Here is a 13611-nt window from a genome sequence, read left to right on the forward strand (position 1 = left end):
TCATATTGATCCTCAATATGCAAAATAGGCAAATCCATTATAGAGTATTAGCTGGCCCACACCAGGTATTAGGAAACTCCTTTTCCCAGAAGGATGTGACTGCAAGGCAGACCAGAAAACACTGAAAGATAACTTACGAAAGATTTGGGTTTTCTTCAGTGCTTGCCTCTGTCCTTGTCAGGCACTTATAGAAGAAGCTGCTAAATATATGGGACCGCTCAGCAAGTTCTTTGGGGGCTTTTTCCAACAACAGATACCTACCAAAAACGCAAAAGATGTGCAAATATTATGCATGTGGAAATTTATCTTGTATTCATTCACGTACAAAGGCAGGGGTGAAAATGAGTCTCCCCACAGGCGTTAGCACCATGTAACCCGAGTGGAACATATTATATACTATACTTATTTTACTCTACTAAACTTACTTAAGGTAAAAGTCAATGATCACATCATTGAGGAATTCTCCATACTCTAAACACTCCAAATCTTCTCTTGTGACACCCAGTCCCCCTTTGGCAGGTGGGGGAGGGTAAACGATCAAGCTAGAAAGCAAAAGAGACATTAAATACCTTCTGATAATTCAATGAAAAGCAGATCTAGTTCTTATTTAGTTATAACGAATGACAGGAGAGTACAACAAGCTGTTTTATCATTCATCTATAAAGGTGGACAAGAGATAAATGGCTCTGTTCACAAGTAACACCAAGCTAAGCCATAACATAGCATGTGGTAAGCCATAGAACAAATCTTGGCTATACCTCATGCTTTGTCTGGGGATAAAACCATGAACAATGGATTGGACGACCTGCTCAGCCAAACCACAGCTTAGCTCACAGTAGCACCACGGCAACAGGCCACAGGAGCAAAGTAGCCACAATCACCTCTCTGGGAGCCCATGTATTCATGCTAAGCCACTGCTGACTCGGCATTCCATGCTAACCAAAAATCAAGCTGCATTAAGACCATCATTTATCTCCTGCTTTTTTTTTTCTAACAACAATGCTTTCCTGGTTTAGAGCTAGAATGACAAATGAAGAAACACATCTTCAACAACAACTTTATATTTTTTCAATGTATTTCATTTCAGTCTTTCAAGGTAATTCTTAACAACTGAGGAAGCCAGTGGGTGTTTCCCTATATAATTTCCTTCTGGACATGTCAGTATCATGTAACCAACCATACATACTTCCGAACGGGTCCAGTCGCTCGCAACTCTTTCCACTCGTTCTTCTGCACGGAAGTGATGGAAAAGGAATAATGACCATTATTTGGCTTCTGCAGTAGCATGTAACTGGGCTTTTTGAGGCTTGCTTTTGATTCCTGCTAGAGAGAAAGGCAAAATCATCTTTCTTTGTCTTTGTTAAAGGCTCCAATAAGGATAAGAAAGTTGCAAGTAGGTCAGCCGAAACTTGAAAGTTGGCTTCAAGAAATCACATATGGCGACTTAAAATACACTTTCCCACCTCACTAAATCTGTTATTTGGCATGTAAGGTATAGGAAATCGTCAATTCAGAATAGAAATCTCCTTAGAAAACTGTTTCTCCTGCGTATAGGGACAGCTTCTACACAGAAAAGTCCTCCTTCAGCACCTTGAAATGTTACCCTATTCCTATTGAAGTATATTCAACATAGAATAATTACAAGAGCAATATCAGACAGAGTTAGAATATGTTCCATTAAATACATATTCAAGGGACAGGTTCTAAACTAATGGCTGCTTTCTAAGTGCCTACTTGTTACATAAAAGCTGATTCCAGTCAAACAAAATTTTTACACAAAGACTGAGAAACCCCATAAGGATATAGTTTCTTGCCTTTACACGGCACTTCCTCTTGGGAATGTTTTATAAAGGTTGCTGCCTTGACCAGCCACCCAATGGAGATGGTTACAGTGGCGTAGCGTGGGGGGGTGCAGGGGGGGCCGGCCGCACCGGGCGCAACTTCTGGGGTTAGGGCAAATCCACGGGTTAGGGGGCGCAAATCCACGGGTTAGGGGGCGCAAATCCACGGGTTAGGGGGCGCAAATTACTTGCCTTGCCCCGGGTGCTGACAACCCACGCTACGCCACTGGATGGTTATCATCATCAATTTACAGAAAATGGAACAGAGGTGCACAAGGATGAACTGCCAAGTGTTTGGGCCCCAAACAGCTTGCATAGAAGCTGTGGGTACTTCGTACCGCGGAAAACCTGGCCTCAAGAGACATGCCTGGGGACAAAGAGTCCGTGTTAGAGATAAAAGCATAGTTGGGAGTTCCTGGTGCCCAACATCACAGTCAAATGAAACTAACGTCCAGATATCTCATTGACTGGAATATGCCACCCCTATAATCCATAAAAATACTTTTATTGCATACATTTCTCCCAGTAATATATTGGGATCAGTTAATTATATGAGTACACCACACCAAGTTACAATAACTTCCCCTGTTCCAGGTCAATGTGAAATTTTATTTGGCTGCTGCAGTGACCAGCTGAGAAATCTAACCCCTGCTCCCTCTCTCCTGATACTGGAAGCAGAAGCTGGTCTGCAACAGGGAGGCAGGGCGGATGATATAGGTACCGGTCTCTAGGAGCTGAAGTCGAGGGAGTGAGCTATGGATGTTTATCTCACTTTGATTATGGTGAACTCCACATAGGGGAACCCTTGAATTGCCAACAAGCAAGAATGAGGGCTCTCTCTTCAAATCAGCTCTAGACCCAGGAACTAATCCTATAATTCTGAAAAATATTAATGCTCCAAGGCCAGTGAGACCCTCACATTTTGCACAATATAGAAGGGAATGATAAAATAGAGGGGGGAAGTGGCCTTTTCCACATATAGGGAGTTGTTGGAGATGAGAAGAACACATAAATGCAAAGCTTGGCAACCCGGAAGGGCAGAAGTGGCTTAGAAGATACCCTAGTAGCTGGAAGATAAAACAGCGGCTGGTGGCAAAGGAGGTGCTGGTGGCGTCCTGGGCAGGAAAGGGGGGCAGAGAGCATCCAGGAAGGACTAACAAAAGTAAGGGAGTGAATGAAAGAAGCTATCCAAGCAAGCGCCTGAGTTGGTGAGAGGAAAAGCAGCCTGGCACTATAGGAGAGAAGGAAGTGAGTTGGTGTGCGAATGCTTGAGAGAACAGGGCTGGGCAAATGACAGAGCAAATGGAGGGGAGGGGAGGGGCAAATGAGCGGGAGGGGGGGGGTAGAGGAAAGACGAGGGATGCAATGAAGCACCTGCAGCTGAAAGGAATGGCTAATGAGAAAGTTTGGTAGATTCTGCCTAGAAGTAAATCTATAGGGAGGTAACACAGTCAGGTCTGTTGTTTTGTCTCCCCAGTGGCAAGTCAAGGGAACATCATCAAAACAGTGCAATTACGGAAGAATGTACAAGGTACGCTGTATGGCAACACCCCTGACTCTAAACTGCTTAATGTGTCTGATCATAGTAAGAGCTCTGAACTGGTGCTCTGAAGATATATGGGTGCCTACGTACAGAAGGCAGGGGAGGGTTAAAGGCCTTATAGCAATCGTAAAGGCTTCATAAAGAGAGCCAGTGAGATGTAGTGGTTAAGAGCGGTAGTCTCGTAATCTGGTGAACCAGGTTTGTGTCTCCGCTCCTCCACATGCAGCTGCTGGGTGACCTTGGGCCAGTCACACTTCTTTGAAGTCTCTCAGCCCCACTCACCTCACAGAGTGTTTGTTGTGGGGGAGGAAGGGAAAGGAGAATGTTAGCCGCTTTGAGACTCCTTAAAGGGAGTGAAAGGCGGGATATCAAATCCAAACTCTTCTTCTTCTTCATAATATGTGATAATATATGACAATCCTATATGGTCTAGTGAAGATTCCTGCAGACACGTGCAGAGGGCAAGGGGCGGCAGTCAGGTACACTTGCCCCGGGCCTCTGAGGGATCAGCCAGCTGGGCGGGGCGGGGCGGGGCAGGGCGGCTCCACCAGGGACCGACTGCTTTTTTGTTTGGGTTTATAACTTTAACAAGGCTCCTTCCCAGGGCCTCAGATGAGCTCTGTATGGGCCTGGACGCCTGCACTGCAATGTTGTTCTAGAATCAGCAGTTCTCAACCCGTGGGTCCCCAGATGTTGTTGGACTACAACTCCCATCATCCCTGAGCTCTGGCCTTGCTACCTAGGGGTGATGGGAGTTGTAGTCCAACAACCTTCTGGGGACCCACAGGTTGAGAACCGCTGGACTAGATGATCCTGAGGGTCCCTTCCAACTCTACAATTCTGTCATTTGTGGGTGGGGGGCATGCATGAGGCTGCAGTGGGGAGGAGAGGATGATGAAGTCTTCTCAAGCGTCTCTGGATTCCACTCTCAGTCTTTCAAGGTGCCGTAAGATTCTGTTGTTTCTGTTGCAGAAGACTTAACACAGCTACACCTCTGGAAAGTGTTAAAATTAATGGTAAAGGTTCTGAGCTTTAAATGCACAGTGTTCCCTCCAGGAAACTGTTGTTTTCCTTCCCAGCTCTGGTAACTCCAAATAATTCATTTGAGAATAACTGATTTACCTGAGGGGGTGGTTCCATCAGAACTGAAGTGCTGTCCTTCTGTAAGTGCTGCTGGGATGCTTCATAGCACTGATCAAGGAAGGCGTTTTCCTCACGTGGGATTTCTTTAAGAAACTCAATAGCGTCCTCCCACAGTAAGTAGTCACAGAGGTCTGGAGAGGCATTCTTCTTGCTCACTTCCACAATTATTTTTTTCAGAATGACCTGATCATCTTCTGTGAGCAGCTGAGGCAGCTTAATAAAAATAAACTCAACACTCTTAGCTGTAAGAAATGAAAAAGCAATGTGTTAGCAGCGACTTACAGGAAGCACTATGGAGCTGCAATTATTCACTTATCTATGCAATTCAGTCAGTAGCTTAGGCAGAAGGCAGAGCAGAAATAATACAAAACAAGTCTATGAGACAAAATCTAATTACCGTATTTTTCGCCCTATAGGACGCACTTTTTCCCCTCCAAAAATGAAGGGGAAATGTGTGTGTGTCCTATGGGGTGAATGCAGGCTTTCGCTGAAGCCTGGAGAGCGAGAGGGGTTGGTGCGCACCGACCCCTCTCGCTCTGCAGGCTTCGCGGACCTCTCCGCAAGCAGCGGGAGCCAGCGCTGGGCTCCCACGGCTTGCAGAGAGCTGCCTGTTTGGGGGCTGGGGCGGGGGAAGCTCGGGCCTCCCCCGCCCCAGCCCCGCGCCTGGGGGGGGAATAATTTTTTCCCTTTATTTCCCCCCCAAAAAACTAGGTGCGCCTTATGGGACGGTGCGTCCTATAGGGCGAAAAATACGGTAATTTAAAGGTGTGCCCACTTTCCCTCTTCACAAAAATGAGTCGATCAAAGCAGCTTACAAGCAGAAGTGCAAACATGACAACAACAACATACTGCGATGTCTCTGTAAACTGTTATCTTCCACTGAAACAGTAGATTGAAAATATTTTATTTCTTTGCTTATTCATCTGTTTAATACTGCTCTCAGTGTGGGGAAACAACAACAAAAATTAAGAAAAGAACAGAAAGTAGAAAACTGAAAATATACAAGTAGCAGAAGCAAACAGGACATAAAAGCATTGCAGGTGAAAAAGAAGAGCAACCAAGTGACATTTAAGAAGTTCTGAGAGCATAAAAAGATATCAGCCTGATGCACAAGGGTTACTGCTAGGAGGCCATCCACGAATAGGGCAGTACAGCTGGTTGCCATCAGTTGCCACCTACTGAACTTGGGCTCGGTGGTGGTGGTGGTGGTGATGGGGTTGCTCTCCCAACACTGTAGCTTACACGGATGGGAAGTGGGAGCAGGGGCGTCAAGGTGGGGGCTGTGTACTTCAGCATGACTCTTTGCTCCCATGGAGGACCTGGTTCACACTGGAAGCTGCCTACAGGTGACTCCCCAATTATTTGAGGGTTACGTTCCGGTGCTCCGCAAGTGTTAAGGGAAAAGCACCCCCTAAGCACCATTTAAATGCTCTCTCTGCGGCTCTCCAATCCAGATAAAAAATACTGTACCAAATATACCCACAACTGGAATAGAAGCTATGGGACCAGCTGGAGGCTGCACAGAGAAGCAATGGCAGTGGCTGCTGCGCCACCATGCACTTCAGCTATCAGACGGGGAGCCTGAGCAGCCGAACAAAGCCCCACTGCACATCCAGTCCCTTCTCCACTCTCACCAACGTCCTCTTCGGGCTCACAAGCCACAAGGACTCTCCAGCTCTCTCCCTCCATTTCTGGGGATGAATCAAATTATTTAATTATTTCCCAACTACCTTGCTTGTTTAATATAAGCGTTCCAATTTGTTTTTCAATCTGCTCCACATAATCTGATGACAGCCAAAGAAAAAAGGTATTGCAGTTCCTTGAAGTTGAAGAATCTTTATTCATCCACAGCCCGAACTTTCTTAAGTGCACAGAATCCACTGACAGTTCAATCTTCTTATGAGCCACTGCAGGGAACAGAATTTGAAATACACAAGATGATATACAGGATTGACTTGCACCAGCAACCACAGCTTCACATTACCGTTTTTCAAGGAAATAATCACTAAGCAAGATGCAAAACCATGATTCTCAAGAACATGAAATCATTTCTGAAAAATGTGAACAGTCATTCATTCAAAACTTGTCACGCTTCTGGTATATCAGATATCCTAAGCTTGACTCATTATCTCTAGCAGTCAACACTTCTTTCCAAAACAAACTATTATGTGAAATTGAAGGGAGACTGACTTATACCAGGTCAATTTCTTTGTCCATTTAATTCGGTACTGTCTATTCCAACTGGAAGCAGTTTACAAGGGTCTTTAAGGCAGAGTTCTTATAGTTGTTTGCTATCATCTTTTTAAAACTGGAGATGTCAGAGACTGAACCTGGGGTACTCTACTACTCTTTTTGCTGGAATTGTGAATTGTATTAGAAATTGCCATCCTGCCCCAATACATGTAAATATTAGACATTTCTGAAAAAGTTGAGGGGGTATTAGACTTTATTATTATTTTTAGCAATAGGCAATGACCTGGCTCCTGCCCAAGACTAAACCACTGGTGTGTTTACTTGTAAGTAATAAAGTGAACATTTATTACAGCAGTCTAACAGTACAAATTCAGTGGTCAGCAAAGAGCAGAATCTAATCCAGGTGTTTCTGCAAGGCAAAGGAATAGCAACAATAGAGGCCAACAGGAAGGGCCAAAGTTCAGGAGTCCAAGATTTTCATTAAGTTGCAAGACTGGATGGGAGCTGTGAAGTTGTTCCAACTAGTTCCTCTGCTGGCCTGCCTAGCTGTTAAGCAAAGCTTGTCTGTAGGAATTCCTGAACTGAAGCCAGGAACCTCTTCCAGGGGGACAAGACTCCAATCTTCTCTTGAAGCACCATCTCTCCGCAAGAGAGATCGCTGGGCAAGCCTCCTCCTCTGAACTCTCCCACTCTGTCCCAGCTTATTGTGCCTCTGAACCCTGTTCATTGTCCACAGGCTGGGAAGGGGCAGGCCCTGGGACTCCCACCATGTCAGTTGGGGGTTAATTGGTGGCCAGGGGCGTTATCAAGAAGGCTGTGCTGTACAGTCTCACTCCCCTTTCCTCATATTCCGAGCTCTTGTCCTCACTCCTAGTCTAGGAACCGTGACATGCAACACTGTAAAAACATAGCTTACTTCAATCTTCTAAACATAACTGTTATTTATATAAATGGCTGACCAAACTGCAATAAAATATCATAGAGCCTTACCTTCAAATGGGATCTGAATGTAGCTGACGGTAAACTTAAAAAGAAAAGAGAGAGAGAAAAAAAGTATTTTCAACAGTACTGTTTGGAAACACATTCTGCTAATACATTAGAAATTAAATCAGAGGAAAGTGAATAAGTGAGTCTTTTGACCAAACTTTATGTTGCAAATTTTGAATCTAAAATTAACACTTGCCTGGCAATCTGAAGTGCATTCACCTCACAGTATGTTCTACTCAAAAGGTGAACATTTAATAAACTTATTTTTAAGGTAAATAGCAGCATCCCCACTTCGTGCCACAAACACTTTTTTAAACTGAGGGACTTTCAAAATAAGATCGCATTAACATACAATGAAGCAAGCTAATGTATAACACTTAGGCTGAAGTTTTTGCACCTTTTTTTTTCAGCATGTCTACATCTCACTACATCTCAGAAGGATATATATACTTGTAATTGAAAGCTGGATGCTGGCCAGAGACAAAGCTCATGAGCCAAAGAGCCGCTTAGGCACACATTAGGGGCTACTATTGGAAGCTCAGTGGAATCTTTTCACTTTTTTCCTTTGGATAGCAGACTCCAGTGCTATATTCAAAAAATTATTCTGATGCCTTCTGCCCCCTGTTTCTGGCTCAGAAAGAGGGGAGGCTGTTGTTCAAGAAAGGCAAGTTCAAGAACTTTATGGAAAAGCTCCCGATCGCCATGGATCAGTAGCAGTAAACTTACTCTGGCACAACCTGTTGCTTTTCCTTTATATTTTCCAATATAAATTATTTCAAAATTTATATCTAAGGCAAGACCCATCTGATCGCCGAAGGTGCTATGATCTGCAGAGGAACACGGTTTAAGTGGTTCAGCTGAAACCTATAAAATAAACAACACACACATGTTGAGGCTGTCTCCTCTCCCCTCTCCTCCAAATTTCAAACTTCTAAGAATGGTTGTTGTTTTTTAAAGTGGACATTCCATATCCCGTTTTACATGTGTCATGCGTAGATAATGATAACAATCAAGTTTCTACTGCTTGAAGCAAATGATAAGGTACCATACTGAATGTACCAGGCTGATAATGTACTGAATCCCTGGTAATCATTTTTTGCCACATGGTGGTGCCATTTATGCAGCTATTACCAAAGGAATAGAATTCACTGTGAGGCCGTAATTCTAAGAGCTTCGAGAAGTAAGCTTCACTGAAAATTTGGTTAGAAGTGGTGTGCACTATCCTTTTGATATCTAGGGGGGTGACCAGGTCATACAGGAGTGATACATGATATGGCTTCTAGCCTGATAAAGGGAGGGAAAAGCGCCTATAGAGCTGATTGTTTACCTGTTCTGTTTCACCTTCAGCTGCAACCTGTGATAGCTGCCCTTCTGACAAAGCTAACACAGCTTCCTGTTCCATTTCCTTCTTCTCAGGTTTGAGGCTTTTCCCAGTCTGCAGGTCTCTCTCTGGATCTTCTGTCTCTGAGTGTCCCTCTTCTTCATCGCTAGAAAGCACAACTAAAGCAAAATGAAAGTGGTGTAAGGTTCTAACTCCAAGTGACTGGAAACAAGGGAAGGGAGTTACAGTTACATACTTGGTTCAGCCGAATCAGCCGACTTTTTATTCCTTTCAGATCTATTCAATGGCTCTTTGGGAGGTAGAGTTGTATTCGCTTTCTTCTTCTGAGCAGAGCTGAGGAGTGGGGAAACCTGCTCATCCTTGCTGGTGACAGAAGGGTGTTTTCTCTTGGGAGAAGAGTAGGACCATTTTCCCCCTAGACAGTGAGCAGCACTGTTCTCATTGCTGCTGGCAAATGCTTCACTACAGTCCGTTTCCAATGGCTGGGGAATATTTTCCTGCTGAGGGCTGTGCGTATGACTCTGGCAATTCTCACCTGAGCTCCTGCAGCCAGGTGACTGAATTGGTTCTGTTCTCTGTTCTTTCTGCAAAATTAAAATGAAATGAAAAATTCAGGATGACTCTGGGCAGTAAAAGTGAAGTTTCTTCACACGTGGAAATTTACGAATAAGCTTTCAATTAAGCCCACTGCTGCGTGAACTCAAAAGGAACAGTGGGAAGAACCCGATTAAGGTTAGGAGTGGAAAAAGTTGCACGGAAGCTCCTGAGCCTCAGATTGCCTCAAATGAGACCACGGAGACAGTTACTACTACTGGCCTCCCAGCTGTTCTCCTCCTCATAAAATTATGTATCTCCTTCCTGCAAAACCTGCCACTCTCATGCAGTAAACCCGGACCGCTATGGGAGGAACACGCGCTCCACCAGAGGTGGGAAGCTCAGAAACCTCTAGATCTCAACATGGCCTTGAGCCTAGAGACCTCTGGAAAATCTAGATTCTTCTAAACCTTTTCAGCCCCATTTTTGAGTGCAAAGCTTTTCACATAAGACTCGAAAACAGATTGCCTTGCTTATGTATCTGAGCTTTTTTATTTTCAGAGTTTGGTACAAACACTATAGGGATTTATATCTTACTATATACTGACGTATGTGTGCATTAAATGTAAAATGACTTATATGCCACTGGCACAATTTCTCAATCTTTAGTGCTACCAAAACGTGTAAAAGTTACTTACACTTGGTAGTGGTGATTTCGGTGAGGAATATATGTTCCATTGATTTGAGAAAACATCACTCCTTCTTTTTCTGCTCTCATTGTTTTGAAAGGTTGCTTCCCTCAAACCAGGAAAGAAATTCTTGGAATCTTTTCTTGTTTTCTCCGGCCAATCTCTTTCTTTATTCTTTATGTTGCAGTCTTTTTAAAAAATAAAGGAATTAGCAAATGAATATACTCTTAGCCATGCATGCTTGTTTTACTGCTTTAGACATAAATAGAAAACCTTACATTAAAGGTGATATTAACAGGGCAACCCTATGCATGTTGCTCAGAGATAAGACTTACTGTGTTTGCTAAGCCTTGATAAGACTGGAGTCCAAACTTTTTTGCAACCTCACATGTTCCAAGCTGAATTCTGACTCTGGAAACTATTCCTCCCTCTCTTTATATATATGTTCTCTATGTTTCACAATCATGGTAAGAAATATTTAAAACTTGCCTTGTTCCTCTAAAAAAGCCCCTTTTATCCCTTATTGAAGAATCTAAGAATCTGAAATAATTGGCACCTTCTGTATTCAGTTATTCAACAAATTGGAATTACCACTCATTCATATATACAGGAAAAATATATCCATGCTATATCATTCATTAACTGAATTTATGAAGGAATAGTTAACTGTGCTAAACATTAGGGCAAACTTGAATTTCCAAGATCCTAACCCTAAACTCGTTACACAGAAATAAGTTTCATCAAGTTTAATGGAATTAGCATGCTTACAAAATTTGCATTAAGGCACAAAACACATTTCATGCCCTGTAATCTGTCGAACTTATTTCAAGGATGAAATTATCAAAGAGTTTGGATTTCTATTTTGTGGAGATAAGAAAACTTTCATAAACTGTACTGCATAAAGTTTCAGAGATAGAGAACCATGTCTTAGTTTGGACAAAGGAGAACCCTATCTCACAAACCCCATTAGTTCAAATGCCATATCCAAATATTAAAATATATTACATAATTTCTAAAATACTAACCTTCTAGAATGACGTCACATCTTTTTAAAGGCAAAAAAGTGCTATGAGTTTCTGCATCTTTATATGGTTTCTGGTCATTCAGCCTTCGTTGAGATGTCCCATGCCTGTGGAAAAAAATACACCAAAACATTAATCACCCATATATTTTCAAGAACAATGAGTACTGTTTAGGTATATTTCACGATGCTACAACTGCTTACCTGGTTTATAACCTTCACAATGGTCACTAAAAATAAAACCAATTCATGCTCCTTCAAACAGATCTCAACAAGACTCATAGTCCATCTCTGACAAATAATCTTAGTCTAAGCCCTTTTGTCATGTCATATCTGTGACAACGTATGGTTTCAAGTTAGGCTCACTCTGTCCTACTTCCTTCTGTACTATAAGGGAGGAAAACATGTTCCATTTCCCCTGATATGTGTAATCAGAAATATGTTTACATACACAGGGGCTGCAATCCTACCTTCCTAAATGCACTTAATAGGATGTAAGCCCTACTGCACACAATGGAACTTACTCCTGGGTAAAACCATGTACAAGATTGTGCTGTTATTAAACAAGTTAACTAGACTTATGTATCAAGTAATGGGTGCTACATGTAGGCATATTAAAAAATACAAATATAAATGATGTATATACCAGCGGTCGGGAGGGAGGGAAGTCAGGACTCGGCAGAATCAAAGGGATTATAATGTGACAATAAGGATTGTTGGAAAAAGAATTACATGTTGAAAACAATAAAAATTTATTTGGGGGAAAAATACAGATATAATAAATTGCTATTGATTTAGCATATCAATCAGAAAGAAGCCGGCAGACAATCTCACTATATTTTCACTGCTTTAGCAAATTAAAGGAATATAAATGAGATCTATCTATCCATCGCCATCTTCTGTGATTATATTTCCATTAACAGTAACAACTAGTTGGACATATCCAATCCTGCTTTTCCACTAGCACAGCAGACTTCTGCTTGCAAAATGGAACTTTCTCTTCTTCTCCTCCACAGCCCCTCTCGAACCCTCACAAGCTGCTTCAGAGGGTGAGCAGGGAGAGAAGACATTCTGTTGTGTGAGTTTTAGACCTACATGCACAGCGTTAGACACAGCTCACAGAAAAAGAAATACAGAAATCAACAGACATTGTTCAAGGATAACAATTTTACTATTAATATACCGTATTTTTCGCTCTATAAGAAGCACTATTTTCCTCTTAAAATCTAAGGGGAAATGTCTGTGCGTCTTATGGAGCGAATGTGTGGTCCCTGGGGCTCCCCGACCTGCTCTTTGGAGCTGGCGGTGGGGGAAAGCCAGGCTTCCCCAACCGCCAGCTCCACAAGCTCGGGAGCAGCGGGAAGGCTGCGCGCTGACTTTCCACTGCTCCCCAACCTGCTCTTTGAGGCTGGCGGGGGAAAGCCGGGCTCCGTTTCTCCTGCCACTTCGCTGAAGGGGCACTGCGCAGAGAGGGGGAGAATTTTTTTTCTTGTTCTCCCCCTCTAAAACAAGGTGCGTCCTATGATCGGGTGCGTCCTATAGAGTGAAATATACGGTACTATATATATTCCTATGATGCATTTTCCTGTGATATAAATACTTTAAAGTACTTTGAGACTTCCCTTTGACTGAGAAAGTACGTATAGTCGTACCTCTGCTTACGTATCCCTCTGATACGTAAACTTCGGGATGCGAATGCAGCAAACCGGAAGCATTTTTCCGGGTTTCACTACACCGCATGCATGCGCAGAAGTGCTAAACTGTGCCGCGCGGATGCGCAGAATCAGTCCTCCAGTTGCGAATTCCTTGGGATGCGGCCGGACCTCTGGAACAGATGCCGTTCGCAGCAGGAGGTATCACTGTATTTATTTAGCAATACTCTGGAAAAGACTTCCAGTTAGTATGAAATTATTATTTTTCCTTGTACCCATAAATGTCTGTTTGGCCAGTTAGAACAAAACCCTTCACCTTTCCTAACCATCCTTTTACAGATGGTATTTTCTGTAACCTCCGTTCTTTAGCATACAGTGTTCTGCTGCTCAAGGTGGCATATGTAGTTCTCCCCCCTCGCCCCTCTTTAATGCCCACAAGAACCCTGTGAAGTAGGTTAGCCTGAGAGGCAGTGACTGGCCCAAGATCACCCACTGAGCTTTGTGGCCACTTGGGATTTTAAACCCAGGTCTCCTACCACACCACATTGGCTCTCATAGTCTTATGTCCAAACCATGCCAAGGAAATGAACTCATTGACAAACAACAGCACTTTGAAATGTGGCCAAAAAAAATATTTATTGGATCTGACTTGCTGGGATATTTTCA

General features: G+C 43.1%; 1 protein-coding gene across 6 annotated transcripts in view; it reads right to left on the reverse strand.

The window, feature by feature from the left end:
• Nucleotides 1-13611, reverse strand: part of SENP7 (SUMO specific peptidase 7) — a gene marked incomplete at its 5' end in the record, with an annotated part of 43461 nt that overhangs the window by 6371 nt on the left and 23479 nt on the right. For all 6 annotated transcript variants that reach the window (XR_014156071.1, XM_081859633.1, XM_081859631.1 and 3 more), the window contains 11 exons: nucleotides 138-257; nucleotides 426-542; nucleotides 1187-1320; nucleotides 4507-4769; nucleotides 6258-6434; nucleotides 7711-7744; nucleotides 8434-8571; nucleotides 9035-9207; nucleotides 9285-9633; nucleotides 10282-10460; nucleotides 11298-11401. Coding sequence is in view for 5 of the 6 variants with exons in the window: in XM_081859633.1 (XP_081715759.1) it covers nucleotides 138-257; nucleotides 426-542; nucleotides 1187-1320; nucleotides 4507-4769; nucleotides 6258-6434; nucleotides 7711-7744; nucleotides 8434-8571; nucleotides 9035-9207; nucleotides 9285-9633; nucleotides 10282-10460; nucleotides 11298-11401 (1788 nt within the window). The remainder of the gene's footprint in view (nucleotides 1-137; nucleotides 258-425; nucleotides 543-1186; nucleotides 1321-4506; nucleotides 4770-6257; nucleotides 6435-7710; nucleotides 7745-8433; nucleotides 8572-9034; nucleotides 9208-9284; nucleotides 9634-10281; nucleotides 10461-11297; nucleotides 11402-13611) is intronic.

Source organism: Podarcis erhardii (assembly GCF_964252035.2).
Source record: "Podarcis erhardii genome assembly, chromosome: 4".
Lineage (NCBI taxonomy): Eukaryota > Metazoa > Chordata > Lepidosauria > Squamata > Lacertidae > Podarcis > Podarcis erhardii.